We start from the raw sequence: 17,645 nt of genomic DNA, 5'->3' as shown, positions 1-17,645 counted from the left end.
GAAGATCCTCTACCAAAAAGATCCAAAACCCTTTTCACTACAAGAAAAATGACATATGCCTACAGAGACTTTTGCCTACAGACATAAATTACTGTAGGTAAAAGTAAAAAAAATACTTATACCTACAATTGCTTATCATAGGTAAAATTAAAAAATTTGTACCTACTATCATTTGGTGCAGGTAAAAGTCAAAATAACTTCTACTTACAAATGTTAATGTAGGTAAAATTTCAAAAAATATATACCTATGATTACTTGGTGTAGGTAAAATCTTATAAAACTTGTACCTACAGTCCATTAGTGTAGATAAAGTTTAAAATTTTTTACCTACAAATATATAGTGTAGGTAAAATTCCAATAAAAAAATGTATATTAAAATAATTATTTTAAAAAAGTTCATCAGAAATTCAACAACATAAGTTAGTATGACTTTTTTTTCTCATATTAAAATAATTGTTCTAACATATTAAAAGAATGAGAAAAGGAGAGAGAAGAAAAGGAGACCATAGGGCAAAACGAATGGCAATGATGCAGATGTGATGTTGTTCGGTTGTAATAACTTAGTGGACAGTGTTTCAGGCAGTAAAGTGAGTGAGACTTCTTTGTTGCCTCTTTCCTCTCCCATTTCTCTTTCTTAGCCAACTGTTCCTCCTTCCATTCCAACACACACAACAACAACAACCACCAAAAAACTAGTTAGATTCATCGCTACACCTTCACATTGCTACCTAAAAATATGAATTCAACAACGGTTTCAGAATTTTAGCTTCTGCTACGTGTTGGTGCGGTGAATGCCCTTTCTGTTCTGCGTGTGCCACCTCTCTCAGCTAGTGTTCACTAAACCCACAACACAAGCTCTTACAAAGTTTTAAAGAAAGATCAGGTGTACACTCCGCGCTTCTCTTGCTTTATTTTCTTTATAAACTGAGGGTTAGGTTATTTTGCATTTTTTTTGTACTAAAAGAGGAAATCTCGCTTCTCTCTCTTCTCCATTTTAAGAATAATATCTAAAAACAGAAAATCTTTTAGTATTTATTTATTTTTGTTTTAACTGGGCCTTGAGGTGTACAATGTACCTATCTAGAAAGCTTGTTGAATATGATACTGTTCTTACTAGATTTGATTTTTGTGTATGTAAGAGTAGATATTGGTCATTAATGTTTCATCCAACTAGTGTTCTTCGTTTAATTATCTGTTGATTTTCTGTTTGTCTTATGCTGGTGGTTTAAATTGTTCAAAATGTGATTTCGTGTTTATTGCTCAAGTTTGACTGACAGCTAAGTCTTTGCGGGAAAGCAATATTTGGCTGAGCTTGCTGACTGACTGAGGTTAAATAGGAATGCGTAACAAGCAGGACTAGTTAGTTTAATAGGAATGCGTAACAAGTAACAACTATTTTTCCCTTGTGAACGAAAATCTTATCGCTTCAAATAAATTGCTTTTTTTTTTATAAAAAAAAAAACATTATACTGTAATTCATTATGCGTTTCATTTACTAGTCTCTTATGTAATGAAACTTGCTAATGTTAAATTCAAATTTACATAAAGAGGGTGGATTTTATTCTTTTGATCATAGACATTTATTTATAATTATCTTTGTTATATATATATATATATATATATATATATATATATATATATATATATATATATATATATTTTCCCTTCATATATACATATCTTAATTTAAATAAAATAAGTTTTATTTTAATATTTACGAAACATTGATTTTCCATTAAGAACAACCCACTAATTCAATTTAATTAGTTTCCCCTTGCTCAAAATATATTGAAATTGTTACCTTTACTCCATATCTATTATTGAATTAAGTCCACGTGGACTTTAATTTAATCTCTCTATTAGAAAATTGCATGTCCATTATCACGTTGAACAATAAAATATGAAGACACTACTAGAAAAACACTACTAGACCACATGAAACAGGACATGATTATATATAGTATTCGGTTTTGTTAACAAAGAGTAAAGAAATAAAGTAGAAATGTAAGTTTATCTTTATTAAGGTCAACCACTTTTTGAGTTTAAGCCAGCTAATATAATACATTGATTAATATAATATATAAACACATATATTAAACTAGAGTTTTTTTAATTATAGACGAGGGTGGATTTTATTCTTTTGATATAGACAATTATTTATAATTATCTTTGTTATATATATATAAATATATATTATGATTTGAGCTGCATAAGTTAAGAATAATTTTATAAATAATTTGGACATTTTTCTTTTGAAATGATCCGAGAGTTATTATGAATAATAAAAAATAAAATAAAAATGATGCGAATGACCAAGCTTGTAGAGTAAGAGGAAAAGCTTTTCATTTGAATCACTTATGAATATCTTAGTCTCTAAAAAGTCAATTTCTTCCCTCAAAGAATTGGTAAGCTTTTCATTTGAATCACTTATGAATGCAGATGAGGAAAACCTTACTTTTTAATTTTATTTAATTGCACTTAATTAACTTCTGTTTATAGCCTTTACCATTTTGTAAAGGTTTAATCTTCTAATGAGCTTGTTTATATTACTGGAATGGAATTATTTTGTAGTTTTCAAATACTTTTTCCTATGTAAAAAAAAAAAATTAAGTCTTTGTGTTCAGTGGCTTAAACAATTTTGCAATTGTTTATATCAACCTTTGACAACATTTTAACAGTAGGATTGAGATTAATTAGGCTACAAGGCCATTAGAAAATAGTAGAAAATATACCCGAGGCAAAAGTTTTCATATACCTTTTCATTCAAGTCATATTATGTTATTCAATTAATATAGTTAATTGTTTGGACATGCTTTTCCAAAAAAAAAAAAATAGTGTAACAAAGCAAACTAATGCATTTTTTTCTTAGGTTGGACATGTTGATTTGGATTCTAGCACGTGATATTAACTTGGCTTCAAATAGGAATTATGAAAGTGGATATATATTCTTTATTAAGGTTAATATATTGGATAAAATGACAAATAGGCTTGATATGATTTTTAATGAATTAAGGCTAATGTTCTCGATGGAATTCACAAACATCAGTGGTCTTTATTCATTGATTATCATCTAGGTTTTTGCATCGTGATCACGACATTCGTTGTTGCACACTGTTCTAGTCATCATCACAGGTACCAAATTTTTTCATAAACTTTTTATGTTTAATTTTGTTACAATTATTTTTGTATGTTATTAATGTATTTTGCTTTAATTAGATACAAGTTTTGTTCATAAAGAGTGAACCTTAGATTCTCATTTGAGATTAAATACAATGATTCCTGTAGACAATTTTGCATTAATCATTGTATTAAATCTTGAATTGTCCATTTGGATAGTTTGGGGAGACTCATATTTTTATGGTAGATCCATGCTTTAAGGTTAACATTATTTTGTTTAATTTGATGAAATTTCGGTACAATGCATTTCTAGTTGTTCTTTGAGTGCATACTTGATTATCGGGGAATTAATGTCACCGATTTCATGTCGTGTACTTGGAGACCAATGCGAAATGCTTTCGAAATTTCATCAAATTTAACAAAATAAGATTAACCTTGACGCATGAATCTACCATAAAAAAGTATGTTCTTGAATGGGATAAGACCACACCTTAAATGAAAAAGTAAGATTTCATGCATTGAATGAGTTTCGGAGTATGACGGAGTTATTATTTAGATGGATCGAAGTTGGATGAATGAAAGTCACTTGAGCCTTGCGTGTGAGGAAAGCATGGAACAGTTCCTATAATTTGCTTCAGAAAGAAATTGACCGGATGAAAATGGGAAGTTTTTTTGTTCGTGCATAAATTGTTTGAACAGGAGACAACAAAAAGTCGACGACATACGAGAACATTTGTTGTGTGATGGAATTAAGAGGAATTATACGACGTGGATATGGCATGGTGAATTGACAGACATGCGGAGTGAGTCCCAATCTGAACCGTTTGATGTAGAAATAGGAGATCGCTTGGAGGATATGATTCGTGACTGTTGAATATTTTAACATTTTAATATTTCTCTATGTATGGTGGCTTAGTTGGTTAGCTTTATTCAGAAGGCAACAGTGTGTTGTCACTGCCAGTTGTCCTTCTCTCTCTCTTGTATCTTGTATTTATCTGTGTTATTTTGAAATCAATAAAGTTGAGAGAGAAAGTGAGAATATTTCTTAACTCACCTCAATCTTCAAGTTGGTATCAAAGCGGGTTTTGTCCGCTGTCCGCCGTCGTCCGTCATCGGTCGCCGTCATCTCCGACCATTTTCTCCGGCAAGACCAGGGTTAGGTTTGCCTCGAAAAGTGTGACTCATCCCTGGAAGTCGCACCGCCACGCGACGTCCGTATCCCGCGCAATTTTTGGCGCGTGAAGCCCACGTGCTGCCGTCTCGCCGTCAGAAGCTGACCCTTCTTGTCCCGGCAACTTCGTCATCAGCCCCTGAGCTCGTTTCAAGTCTTACCTTCCACTTCCGGCAAGCCTTTCTATCAGCCCTTGTGTGTTCTTCCTCTTTTGCGTTAGGGTTTCTATTTGTGACCTGAAATGGCTTCCTCTGGACCTGTTTTCTTTTTCTCTGGGACCCCAACCATCACGACTGCAAAACTTAACTGGAAGAATTACTTATCGTGGTCTACTTCCATGGAGTTGTGGTTTCTCAGTCAAGGGCACCATGACCACTTGGAGAAAGCTTCTGATTCTGTTCCAGACAACAAAAGACCTGAGTGGGAAAAGCTTGACTATCAACTCTGCGCTGTGTTATGGCAATCAATTGAGCCAGATATTTTGGAGATTCTTATATCATTTAAAATGTGTCGTTCTTTTTGGAAGAAGGCCTAGGAAATCTTTGCCAATGATATCCAAAGCTTGTTTGATGCAACCATGAAGGTTATAGCCCTCAAGCAAACCAGCCATGACATGATCGCACATGTGGGTAAGGCTCGGGCTGTCGTGGAAGAGTTGAGAAAGTTTCTTGTGGCTGATTCATTGTAAGAAGTGAACACAAAATTGGACAAGTTCTACATGGTCCTCATCTTGAGAAGCTTACATTCAGACTTTTATCATGTGCGTGATTAAGTCCTTGCTGGGGACCAAGTTCCATCAATGGATTCCCTTATCACTAGACTTCTCCGCGTGCCTCATGTATTGAAGGATGAAAATCCTGCTGATGGTGTGGAGACGTCAGCCATGGTTGCATCTCGTGGAAAAGGAGGAGGCCACAGTGGAAAGGGTGGAAGTCCTCATTGCACCTACTGCAAGAGGATGGGTCACAGCCAAGAGAATTGTTATTCGTTGCATGGCTTTCCTGACAAGGTTGCATAGGTTTCTAGGTTAGAGAAAGCAGAGTCTAGATTCTCTGATGAGGAGTATCAAGAGTATTTGAAGCTTAAATCCAAGAAACCCAACAACCAAGCTCAATCCTCATATGTACCATGTTTTTAACCAGCATGTATCTCTCAATCCATTGAAGGTCCTAGTCCTTGGATACTCGACTCAGGTGCCTCTGATCATATTTCTGGAAATAAGTCTTCTTTTTCATCCTTTTCCTTTCCAAAAATTCCTCACCTTGTTACTGTAGCTAATGACTCCAAGGTTGTGTCTCAAGGAAGTGGTCAAGTTTCATTGTCTCCCTCTTTGAAATTAAATTCTGTATTATCCATTCCTCAGTGTCCCTATAATCTAATCTCATTAAGTCAGCTAACTCATTCATTAAATTGTTCAGTAACCTTTACTGCTAATTCTTTTTTTATTCAGGAACATGGGACATGTCGACTGATTGGAGAAGGACACGAATCACGAGGACTTTACTACCTAGAATCCAGCCCACCTATGTCCTGTTTTGCAACTTCAAAACCCAAACTTTTGCATGATCGTCTGGGTCACCCAAGTTTACCAAAATTAAAGATGATGGTTCCTAGTCTTAAGAATCTTCGAGTCTTAGAGTGTGAGTCTTGTCAACTAGAAAAAACATGTCAGGTCATCATTTCCTCAAATTGTACAAAGATGTAACTCGGCTTTCTCTACCATTCATTCTGATATTTGGGGACCAAGTCGTGTTACATCTTTTGGTTTTTGATATTTTGTAACCTTCATTGATGAATTCTCCAGATGTACTTGGGTTTATTTAATGAAAGACAGATATGAACTTTTGTCTATATTCATGTCGTTCTACAATGAGATTGAGAATCAATTTGGAAAAATAATTAAAATTTTCAAAAGTGATAATGCTAAAGAGTATTTCTCTCATGATCTCTCTTTCTTTTTGTCTTCCAAAGGTATCCTACATTAGTCCACATGTCCTCACACACCACAACAAAATGGTATAGCAGAAAGAAAGAATCGTCATCTTCTTGAAATTGCACGTTCCCTAATGCTAAATTCTAATGTTCCTACACATCATTGGGGAGATGCAGTGCTTACTGCTTGTTTCCTAATTAATAGGATGCCTTCTTCCTCTCTTGAAAACCAAATCCCTCACTCAATTGTCTTCCCTCATGATCCACTATTTCATGTTCCTCCTAAAGTGTTCGGTTGTATTTGTTTTGTCCATGATTTGTCTCCTGGTTTAGACAAACTTTCTGCTAGGTCAGTCAAATGTGTCTTTTTGGGTTACTCTCATCTTCAAAAAGGTTACAAGTGTTACTCTCCAACCACAAGACGATACTACATGTCTGCGGATGTAACCTTCTTTGAAGACACACCTTTCTTCTCACCCTCCGTAGACCATCCTTCTTACCTCCAGGAAGTTCTTCCTATTCCTTCTCCTTGTCCTCTAGGTAACTCAGACCAAAATGTCAGTGTAGTCCCATCTTCCCCACCAAATTCACCTAAAGTTGCTTCTCCACCTCTGATTACATATCAACACAGGACAAGGCAGGTTGGATCTACAGTACTTGAAGCTTCTCCTCGTGATCCTCATCCTTCCTCAACCAGCCCTCAACTCATGGATCCTTATTCTCCTTCCACTTCTTCTCATCATTCTAACTCATATTGGCCCATTACCATCAGGAAAGGTACTCGCTCTACTCGTAATCCTCATCCTATTTATAATTTCTTAAGTTATCCCCGTTTGTCTCCTTCATATGGTTCCTTTGTTTCCTCGTTGTCTTCCCTTACTATTCCTTCCAATGTCCATGAGGCACTTGATCATCCTAGCTGGCGACAGACTATGATTGATGAAATGAAAGCTCTTGAAAATAATGGTACTTGGGAGCTCGTTCCTCTTCCTCCTGGCAAGACAACTATGGGTTGTAGATGGGTCTATATTGTTAAAGTTGGGCCCAATGGTAAAGTTGATCGGCTTAAGGCTCGCTTGATAGCTAAAGGCTACACACAGATATATGGTCTTGATTACTGTGATACTTTCTCTCCTGTAGCCAAAATCATTATTGTTCGTCTATTTCTTGCTATGGATGCCATACGTCACTGGCCCCTCCATCAACTTGATATTAAAAATGCCTTCCTCCACGGTGATCTTGAGGAGGATATTTATATGGAGCAACCTCTGGGGTTTGTTGCTCAGGGGGAGTATGGCCTTATGTGTAAGCTTCACCGATCTCTCTATGGGTTAAAGCAATCTTCTCGAGCTTGGTTTGGTAAATTTAGTCATGTTGTTCAACTTTTTGGACTGAAACAAAGTGAAGCTGATCATTCTGTTTTTTACTGTCATACATCTCCTAGAAAATGTGTTTATCTAATGGTCTATGTTGATGATATAGTGATTACAGGGAATGATACTACTAAGATTGCCTAGCTAAAAGAGCACTTATTCAGTCATTTCCAGACCAAAGATCTGAGATATTTGAAGTATTTCCTTGGTATTGAGGTGGCTCAATCAGGAGATGGTGTTGTGATCTCCCAAAGGAAGTATGCTTTTGATATTTTAGAAGAAACAGGTATCCGAAATTGTAGACCTGTTGATAGCCCTATGGATCCAAATCTGAAGCTCATGACATATCAAAGTGAAGTTTATCCTGACCCCGAGAGATATAGGAGGCTTGTGGGAAAACTCATTTGCCTCACCATTACCAGACCTAATATCTCCTTTTTTGTGGAAGTGGTTAGCCAATTTATGCAGAATCCTCATTTGGACCATTGGAATGCTGTCATGCGTATTCTAAGATATGTTAAGAGAGCTCTTGGACAAGGATTGTTGTATGAAGACAAGGGTAATACGCAACTATCGAGATATTGTGATGTTGATTGGGCTGACTGTCCCATGGATAGGAGATCTGCATCCAGTTATTGTGTCTTCATTGGAGGAAATCTTATCTCTTGGAAAAGCAAGAAGCAAATTGTTGTTGCTCAGTCCAATGCAGAAGTTGAATATCGATCTATGGCTATGGTTACTTGTGAACTCATCTGGATTAAACAATTTCTGCAAGAATTGAGGTTCTGTGAAGAGTTGCAAATGAAGTTGTACTGTGATAATTAGGTTGTTCTTCATATTGCCTCAAACCTAGTCTTTCATGAAAGGACTAAGCACATAGAGGTTGATTGTCATTTCATTTAGGAGAAGCTTCTGTCCAAGGAGATTGTCACTGAGTTCATTAGTTCTAATGATCAGCCAGCAGATATTTTGACTAAGTCCTTAAGAGGATCTAAAATTCAGTCTATATGTTCCAAGCTTGGTGCATATGATTTATACGCTCCAACCTGAGGGGGAGTGTTGAATATTTTAATATTTCTCTATGTGTGGTGGCTTAGTTGGTTAGCTTTATTCAGAAGGCAGTAGTGTGTTGTCACTGTCAGCTGTCCTTCTCTCTCTCTTGTATCTTGTATTTATGTGTTATTTTGAAATCAATAAAGCAGAGAGAGAAAGTGAGAATATTTCTTAACTCACCTCAATCTTCAAGTGTGACCTTGGACAAGAGTCTTTTCTGCAAGCACATGCCCCTATGTATGATACATTGCAAACTGATTCAAAGAAACCTTTGTATCCAGGGTGCAAGAATTCGTTGACGCTGTTGTTGGCGGTGTTAAGTCTGGTTAATGTCAAGGCCAAATATGGGTGGAGTGACAAAAGTTTTAGTTCGCTACTTCAAGTAGTGCAAGACATGCTTCCAGAGGAAAATACATTGCCTAATAGTTACTATCAGGCGAAGAAAATATTGTGTCCGATGGGTATGGAGTATCAGAAGATTCATGCTTGCCCGAATGACTGCACATTGTACAGACATCAATTTCAAGAAATGTCGAAATGCCTTAGGTGTGGGGTATCACGGTACAAAGTCAAGGATGATGAGGAGTGTAGTAGGGATGAAAACTCAAACAAGGGCCCCCCAACGAAGGTGTTGTGGTATCTTTCGATCATTCCAAGGTTTAAGCGTCTGTTTTCTAATGGAGACGACACAAAAGACCTTACATGGCTTGCAAATGGGAGAAACTACGATGGAATACTCCGTCATCCAATTGATTCCTCGCAGTGGAAAAAGATAGATCGTCTGTATCCGGATTTCGGCAAAGAGACAAGAAATCTTAGGGTTGGACTAGCCACTGATGGAATGAATCCATATGGCAGTTTAAGCACTCAACATAGTTCGTGGCAGTTGTCTATGATGATATTGAGCCCAAGACAACCAGGAAATGACATTGATGTTTATCTAAGTCCCTTGATTGAAGACTTGACAAAGTTGTGGGACAAGGGGGTTTTAGTGTTTGATGGGTTTCGAAATGAGACTTTTCATTTGCGTGCAATATTTTTTTGTACCATTAATGATTTTCCAGCATATGGGAATTTGTGGGACGATGTTGTTAGTGCCAGTTAATATCAATTTTTTAAAAAACTGATGTTGTTAGTGCCAGTTAACATCAATTTTTTTAAAAAAACCGATGTTGATATGTAGATTTATAACTTTCTTTTTTCATAATTCTTATCATATAATATCGGCTATTTAAATAACCGATATTGTATTTGTTAGTTAACATCGGCTTTGAAAAACCGATATTAACGATATTACTTTCAACATCGGTTAATAACCAATGTTGAAAGTCTTAAATAACCGATGTAAAAATCTTATTTTCTAGTAGTGACTCTAACAAGAATCATTAAAAAGGAGAAATGTGAAGAAGGGTAAGGTAAAAGAGAATGACACCATACACAAATAGAGAAACTAGATAGTTAGAAAAGATGACAAGACGTAAATGGCGGTTGAGAGAGAAAGAAAGGGAGGCGAGGATAAAGGTGGTGGCTGAGGGAAGTGGTTGTAGTAAAAAAAGAGGTGAAAACCCACCTAGAGTAAGAAGTCCTTCCATGGAAGAAAGAGTGGTCCTCATGGAGTATTTTTTGTCGTTCGCTTTTGCTATGGTTTCAACTTTTAGTTGATGTTAGTGTTTCTCATTTTAGACAAGTGTCACAAAATAGTAGTCCCATCAAAATCCAAAAAAGAATGACAAAATCAAATAATAAGAATAAATATTACAAAATTAAAGACAATAAAATATTTGAAGCTATCCATGCAGATCTTTTGTTGGTACATTTGCACAAGTCACTTTATCTAGTTATAAATAAAACATTAACTTCATCACTAGATAGGGTCACTAGAGGATGGTAGAGCCGTTAAGAGTCCTAACCTACACTTTATTACTCGGGACTTTCATATTTAGAGTTGGGTGTTGCTAGGTGCACCCAGCATTATTGCTGGTGCACCCTACACTTAAGGGGAAAAGACTGAAATATCCTTGATCCGTAAGCCTTTAAGTTGATCCGTATGCGCTTAATATCAACATATGAATCAACTTGATCCATAAAAGGCTTACGGATCAAGTTGATCCGTAAGATTTATAGACCACCCTCACGCACACGCATCACAAATGCGAAGAAAGCGCAGGGGTAGTTTTGATATTTTTAAAAAATGTTGGGTGCACCAGCAATAATGCTAGGTGCACCTAACAAAACCCTTTAGAGCTTCTTTCCTAGCTTTTCACCTTTTCCAAAGTTTAATACGACTCTCCTAACTCCCCTTCATTTGCACACTTAAACATACCAGTTTCCAAATCAATCAATACATATAAGCTAGTTTATTTAAACTTATTTATTGAAATAAACTTTTATTTTAATTTCAATAAAATAAACAACTTTCTATTTTTTAAGTGTGTTTGTCTAAATTTCTTCTGCTTAAAAAAAGTTTTATCTTATTTTAATAAGCAAATCCTATTTGCTTCTTAAAAAAATGCTTATATAAAAAACACTTATTTTAAAGTTGTTTTTTTTAAAAAAAATTTAAACAAATTCACCCATAATCATCTCATGAAATGCAGACCTCTATAGTTATAAATCTCAATGCTCCTATCACCCAAAGTTGTATCTACGCAGTTAGCAGGTGAATTCACATACTTTGCTTATCGCATTTCGACTTTTTCATGCAACTTAAAGTTAATGTCCAGCCAATTCTCTAACAAATTGTTTGAACTATGATTATGTTTCACGTTGAATATCTATAGCAGATGACTAAGAACCAACAATCAACTATAGGAAGCTGCTTCGCACCACGTTGCAGAAGAACAAAATAACTAGTTTATTTATCTCTGGCATGTTGCCTTTTAATGATACATTAACATGAAAAGCAAGAGTTTCCCTGATACCTATATGTGGATCCAAACCAAGACATGACATGTGTATATCCTATGTTTGACCCAAAATCAATGAAAACTACTGAAGTTGCATTACTCTCTCTTCGATTTGGAGAGAGCTTTCTTCCTCTGTGCAAGCATGTACGTGTACAAGTGAGGACTACCTGCATAAAACATGCCATTCAACCAGTTAAACTATACAAGGTCAGTGAAATAAATATTAGCCTAAGGACATCAGCAGCAGCAGTGAGAAAGATGTTTTGTTCATGCCTGGAACATAGATTCCCATTGCAACAATCGCGGCATAGAAGTAATCAAATGATGAGTTCAATTTGTTTGGCATCCTTATGCAATACTTCTCAGATGCCTGAAAAGTACTGTCATTAGCTTGAAATTCCAAATTATTGAGAAACCAGCTTATCAAATATTTCCACCAGAGTAAATCACAAGTGATAGACTATTCTCCGTTTCTCTTCTATCATTTTCGGAATGCTATGAAATTGCAGATGGTCAAGGTTTCCAAATATGAAATCCTCTTAGAAGATTTGTCCTTTGTAAAATGATTGGTAGATATATATTGATGATTAACAAAAACAACATACAGCCTGCAGCTTTAGATCTAACGATTCTAAACGCTTTGTGGACATTTGCTATTCAAATTATTTACCTTAATGAATGGTAGGGCAATGTATATTAGACCAACTTCACTGCTTATGCCTGTTGGATACAAAACTAAGAAGCTGCTATATCTGCAAAAGAAGAATTGTAGTTGATGCAAGAGAAAAAAGTGATTTCCCCAGTACTATACTCTATGAACAAGGCGTAACAATTGAACTCCATACCTAAGCCACAAAAGCCATGATGGAGTAAATCCAAAAGTCTCTTTAAAGCCAAAGAAAGAATAGCGAATGATCTGCAATTGCAATAACAAAGAAGATGAATATTAATCTTCATTAGTCCTTCTCTTACCTTTTCAATCACTGACTTCACCATGGAAACAAAGGGATATGATACCAGAAACAAAAGAGCAATTACTGAGGAAAATAGGGCACGAAGCCAAAAGGTTTACTGTCATTCCAGCCAATACTTTAAATTTCAGATTATCAATATTTTTATGCAAGACAGACACACTCAAGTAACATTATTGGCACGGTCAATCTCCAGTTGCACCATTTTCATTTGTTCTGCTTTGGGAGCAGGCTTTTTATGACATCTTAAGATTTCCTCTACAATTTGGCAGTAGAAACAGGGATTTGTGAATTGTAATGAGAGACCACCAGACACCAGCAACTCTGTTTCAGTCAGAAAACAAAAACATATATATGCATTCACAAACGTAAAAAAAGCGTTTTCTTATAATCAGCCAAAGTAAAAATAGCATATGCCAGGATACTCAGTTCAATATTTCTAACCACTTAATGCAATTATATCTCTAAAATAAATCTCACTTAGACACACAATCACCACCAATCTAGGAGCAATATGAACTTACTAATGAAGTCAAAAAATGAAAGATGATGGTGAAATTAATAAAATAAGAACATAACAAATCAGATAAAAAGTAGCAGAATGTGACGTGGGAAGTCTAAAGGAAGAAGAAAGAATGGAACACACAAAAAAATAGTCTTGAAAAGTGTGAAGGAACAGAAGTCAAAACTAGTAATGGTCAAGGAAGAAAGGTTTCAAATTGTATCATGTAAGGAAAAATATGCTTTAGAATGGGGGGTGGGGGACAATTTTACCCAAAAAATCCTAAACAATGTTGTTTCAGGTGCAAATATGAATTTTTGAAGCCTATTTCATGGTAACACCACTATAGACCATGAAAAAAACCACAATTTTGGCAGCTGTTGATAAACGCTCTGTTATTTGAATGCCATAGTTTGCTGCGCTACTTTTCTATAGCATGTTATTGACTACTATGTCTCTCGCACCAGTCATATTTTCTCAAACATTAACATAGACTAATTAAAATCTATAAAGAGATAACTTTAAAAATTTACTGGGCCTATATATTTCATTATATAACAAAAGAAGCAAGCTGAAGATAATTCAGTTGCAGTGACAATAATTCAGTGTTTTTCTTTTCTTACTGCACTAGTGACTTGGACTTAAGAAAAAATGTTTCCCAACACAGTCTACAATCTATAGTTTCCTTCACTTTAATAGCCAACTCTTGTAAGAGAATTTATCCCTAGAATGTTGTTGCCTTCTTCTATACCATGGGTTCTACAATGGAAACTCTACTCAATCATTAATGTCAGTTAATAAATATACAGTGGTTTTTGCTGCTTTTTCCATTTAGTATTGTAGTTGAAATTACAAATTGTGACAGGGCATGTAATAACAAGTGAATAAGTACAAATTACAACAAAAATATTGTAAATTTTAATGCTCACCCTCAGTGTGTTAACACTCATTAAGACTTATTAATCATTTTTTTGGGGGGAAAAATATAGCAAGTAATATCATCTTCATGCAGGAAGTGCTCTATAATTTATAACCATCCTATAGCAGCCAGTGCCAACTTATTTGTTATGGCTAGCTAACACCAAACAGAATAACATGGAGTCATAAGGTGTTAGGAACCAAGAATTCAAATGAGAAAGAAAAGAAAGGATTTTATTGACTAGTAAGAAAAGAACAAAAAATAGGATAGCGAACTCTTCTCCAAGGGTTTCCCCATCACAAAGGATTTCTCCTTGCACAAAGAGCTAATGCTCAATCTAAAAATGATAAGATCTCCTTCTCCTATCCTTCTTCCCCTATTTATATCTAATAAACCCCTCTAACTAACTAACTAACCCCTTAACTAACTGATCAATATCCTAACTATAGTAACTAACTCATTATTAGTCTAACCATCTTAACTAACTTTCCCTTCTCCTTATATCCTAACATAAGGTGGTTTGGTGGTTGGGGGGAGGGACATAAGGGTTGGAGTTATAAGGATGTCATGGCTTCGAATCCCCCCATTAACATAACATACTAATTGCTATTGTTTGACAAGAAAAAAAAAATCAAACAGAATAACAAAAAGCCAGACAGATAATTTTAATGTCACATGAAAGAGCAATCATGAAAGACTTGCCTCTGTGATGGACCAGCTGATTAGTAGGGAGGTAACAAGCACATGGGACCGAGTCTGGCATTAAAAAAGGTTGCAACTCTTCAATAAAATAATATGACTGAATGCTGAATAAACAAATAAATGGCGTCAACAAAAAGAGAAACAAATTCAAAGTTTTCTTCACCTCAGGAAAACTCCATAAGATGCCCCAAACCAGGAAAAGCCTTGAACTTATCTGTGGCAATGTTGCTGTTACTGGAGACCTCACCAATCCTACACCATTGAAAAAAAAAAGGAAGAGAATTCCATAAACAAACCAACTCCAACATCAATTTTCATCTTCATTAAGCATGACATATTGAGCAAAGGATTACTCACCTACCAAGCCATGAAGAATCTACCACACAATTCAATACAACGCCGCACCAGAAAGTGAAAAAAGTTAGAAAAAGCTTGAGATAATTCCCACTAGAAGCATATTCTTGGAAAAACAAACAAAAAGGGTGCGTCCACAGTTCAGACAAATAAAAACTTGTTGGATCAAGCAAGTACCTCTAACACAGCAGCGGTTTGAGCATAAAGCAAAGGCTTTTCTGCTGCATTGTAAACATATTGATGACCCGATTCGTTCAATGTCTTGAGAACAAAATACAGAACTTGACACCTACGCAGATTAATAAAGAGAGAGTTTTGAGAAAGGGTAAGAAATATATAACCATGATGAATAATAGAAGGGGTGTGTGTACCATCCAAACAAAACGGTCCAATTGTAAAGGGAGAGATAGAGGCGTCTTAGAAGAGAGAAGAAACCAGCCATTGGAGAGAGAGATCTAGGACTAGACAGAGAAAGAAACACACACAAGACAACACAAGAGTGGAAGAATGAAGAGGAATATTTGAAGGATGTGTTAGTTAATTATTGAGGAGGAGGTTTCATTTCGTGTATTTGGTTACTGAATTTAAAACGGTTTAGTTGGGCAGCTCAACTCCTCAACCACTTTCGTAACCGTAATTACATGCGAGTGGTGTGGGTTTGGGAACCGTTGTCCGTAGGAAGATCCAAGAATAATAAAATATGACTTTTGGATTGTAATGTTTTTATTGGGTAATCAACTTTTCCACACAAATAAAATTATTTAAGATTGTAATCCACCCAAACAGGGTATCACTAAATAAAACTGCACTCAATGATTACAAGAAATGATAATACTATTCAATTACAAAAAATGATAACACTATCATACAAAAATATTTTTCTCCCAATAAATCATTTTGTTTCACAATCTCTATTTTCACACACTTTCTTTTCATGTGTTGTTTTTTCATCAATTATTTTCTCTATTTATAATCCAACAAATCAGTTTTCTTGAAAGTTAGAAACAAAAATAACTTTCAATGCATCTATTCAAATAATCTTCATTTAGTAAAATACAATCTTCAACTTTACATTTAAGCCACCTAAATCTTAATGATAAAAATTCAATTTCCAATATGCATCACCTTATCTTTTAGCTTAAAACTCTAACGTTTTAATTTTTTTAATAATATTATTGATATCCAATGATTTTATTTATGATTATTTTTTACTGAAAAATTTAACTAATCATCCTTAGTGGAATTTTCTCCTTCCCATCACGTTTTATTTCACAAGGTCTGAACCCATACCTTACTTACAGGACTTATCATTGGGTCCATTGACTTGTTAGTTGTGATTGTAATGTTAAGTTGATTTATTGATTTTTTTTTCAAAATTGTTAAAAATTTGAGGAGTATCATAATTGGAATGATTTGTTAATTATCTCAGTATATAATTAAACTTATAAAATATATAAATAAATGACTTGTTCCTTTATAAAAAATCTTTTTGGCTGCTTATAAAAAAATTAGAATTTGGATTCTCTCAAATTATTATTGTCTTATTTTAGTTTAGAGTAGGGACGGAAATAAAGGAACATAGGCTAAGCTTAGAATATCATGACTTAAACTAAAGACGTGACCGGTATACAAACTTTAATACGTAACAAATATAACCTTCGAACTATAGAAAATTTGAGAGAAATTATGATGTCAATATTAGCTTCGTCTTATTTTCTTTGTTAGGCTTAAAATATTTTGGGTAAATGTCCTCTTTAGTCTAGGTATTTTGTAGGTAGAGATAATTTCATTTCTATATAACAAAAATGATCATTTTAGTTCACAAATGAGCAACTGTACTGATAATTTAATTTGACCGACAAGTTATCTTCGTGTATTATATTTTGGGTAAATGCCTATTTTAGTCCATTTTTAATGACGTGACATGTGAAGGACAACATGACAAATCCATGTGACGAAAGTAATTTGGGCCAAGTGTTTGTTTACCAAATTGCTAGTTCTATGTATTTTTTTACCTCCAAAAGTCATCACACAAAAGTGATCATTCATCTATGTGCTTCATTTTTACCTTTTGTGGGAGAGAGGATGAATTCATCATTGCTAAGTGTGCTCCTTCCATCTCTTTGGATTACCCGTGGCTAACAATTGACCATTTTGCATATGTTTTCTTTGTATCTATTTCTCTGTGAATTCAACCTCCTCATCTTTGATTTCTCCGTTGTCCTCTTTGGGCTCTGACTCAATCCCTTATCTTTGTCTCCTTCGCTGTTGCGGAGCAAGGCCAATGCAACAAAGACCTCTACTAACTCAACCTTCATCTTCGATTTCTCCTTCGCCACCGTCTCTTACCCAACCCACTCATATTTGACTCCTCTGTTTTCTCTTACGATTACGTCAACATAGAGATCACCAACATCGAGTGGTTCGTCCCCCTCTCCATGACCCATCACAAGGTTTCTTCAACTCTACCCCCGTTTGGGTCACCAACGACAATCATCCATTGATTGATGTTCCATTGTTTTCTTTTATTTTATTTTTTGTATTGTTTGTTTTACTGATTAATGTCATGGATTTGTTTGGTTTCTTTGTTGTTGTTGTTTTTCTGAATCTTAGTTGTTTTGAAGTGCATAAATTGATTTGGATTT

The 17,645-nt window shown here is 35.1% G+C and overlaps 2 protein-coding genes across 2 annotated transcripts; one reads left to right on the top strand and one right to left on the bottom strand.

Moving 5' to 3' along the window:
- The first annotated feature begins 7,911 nt into the window (after positions 1-7,911).
- Positions 7,912-8,418, top strand: LOC102664192 (uncharacterized mitochondrial protein AtMg00810-like). The gene has a single exon (XM_006586466.3). The coding sequence runs from the start codon at positions 7,912-7,914 to the stop codon at positions 8,416-8,418; it is 507 nt and encodes a 168-aa protein (XP_006586529.1).
- A 3,060-nt stretch (positions 8,419-11,478) lies between these two features.
- On the bottom strand, positions 11,479-15,580 carry LOC100527150 (protein tyrosine phosphatase-like protein). The gene is given in 9 exon segments (NM_001248696.2): positions 11,479-11,719; positions 11,826-11,922; positions 12,223-12,304; positions 12,398-12,468; positions 14,647-14,700; positions 14,810-14,898; positions 15,004-15,022; positions 15,178-15,289; positions 15,372-15,580. Coding segments are annotated over 9 exon segments (666 nt in total). The 5' UTR covers positions 15,443-15,580; the 3' UTR covers positions 11,479-11,648.
- Positions 15,581-17,645: the final 2,065 nt, after the last annotated feature.

The sequence above is a fragment of the Glycine max genome, chromosome 8 (genome assembly GCF_000004515.6).
Source record: "Glycine max cultivar Williams 82 chromosome 8, Glycine_max_v4.0, whole genome shotgun sequence".
Classification (NCBI taxonomy): Eukaryota; Viridiplantae; Streptophyta; class Magnoliopsida; order Fabales; family Fabaceae; genus Glycine; species Glycine max.
This window is presented reverse-complemented; position numbering and strand designations above follow the sequence as displayed.

Excerpts from the sequence above, each read along its gene's own strand:
- LOC102664192 (XM_006586466.3), top strand. The coding sequence starts at position 7,912 with ATGGATCCAAATCTGAAGCTCATGACATATCAAAGTGAAGTTTATCCT.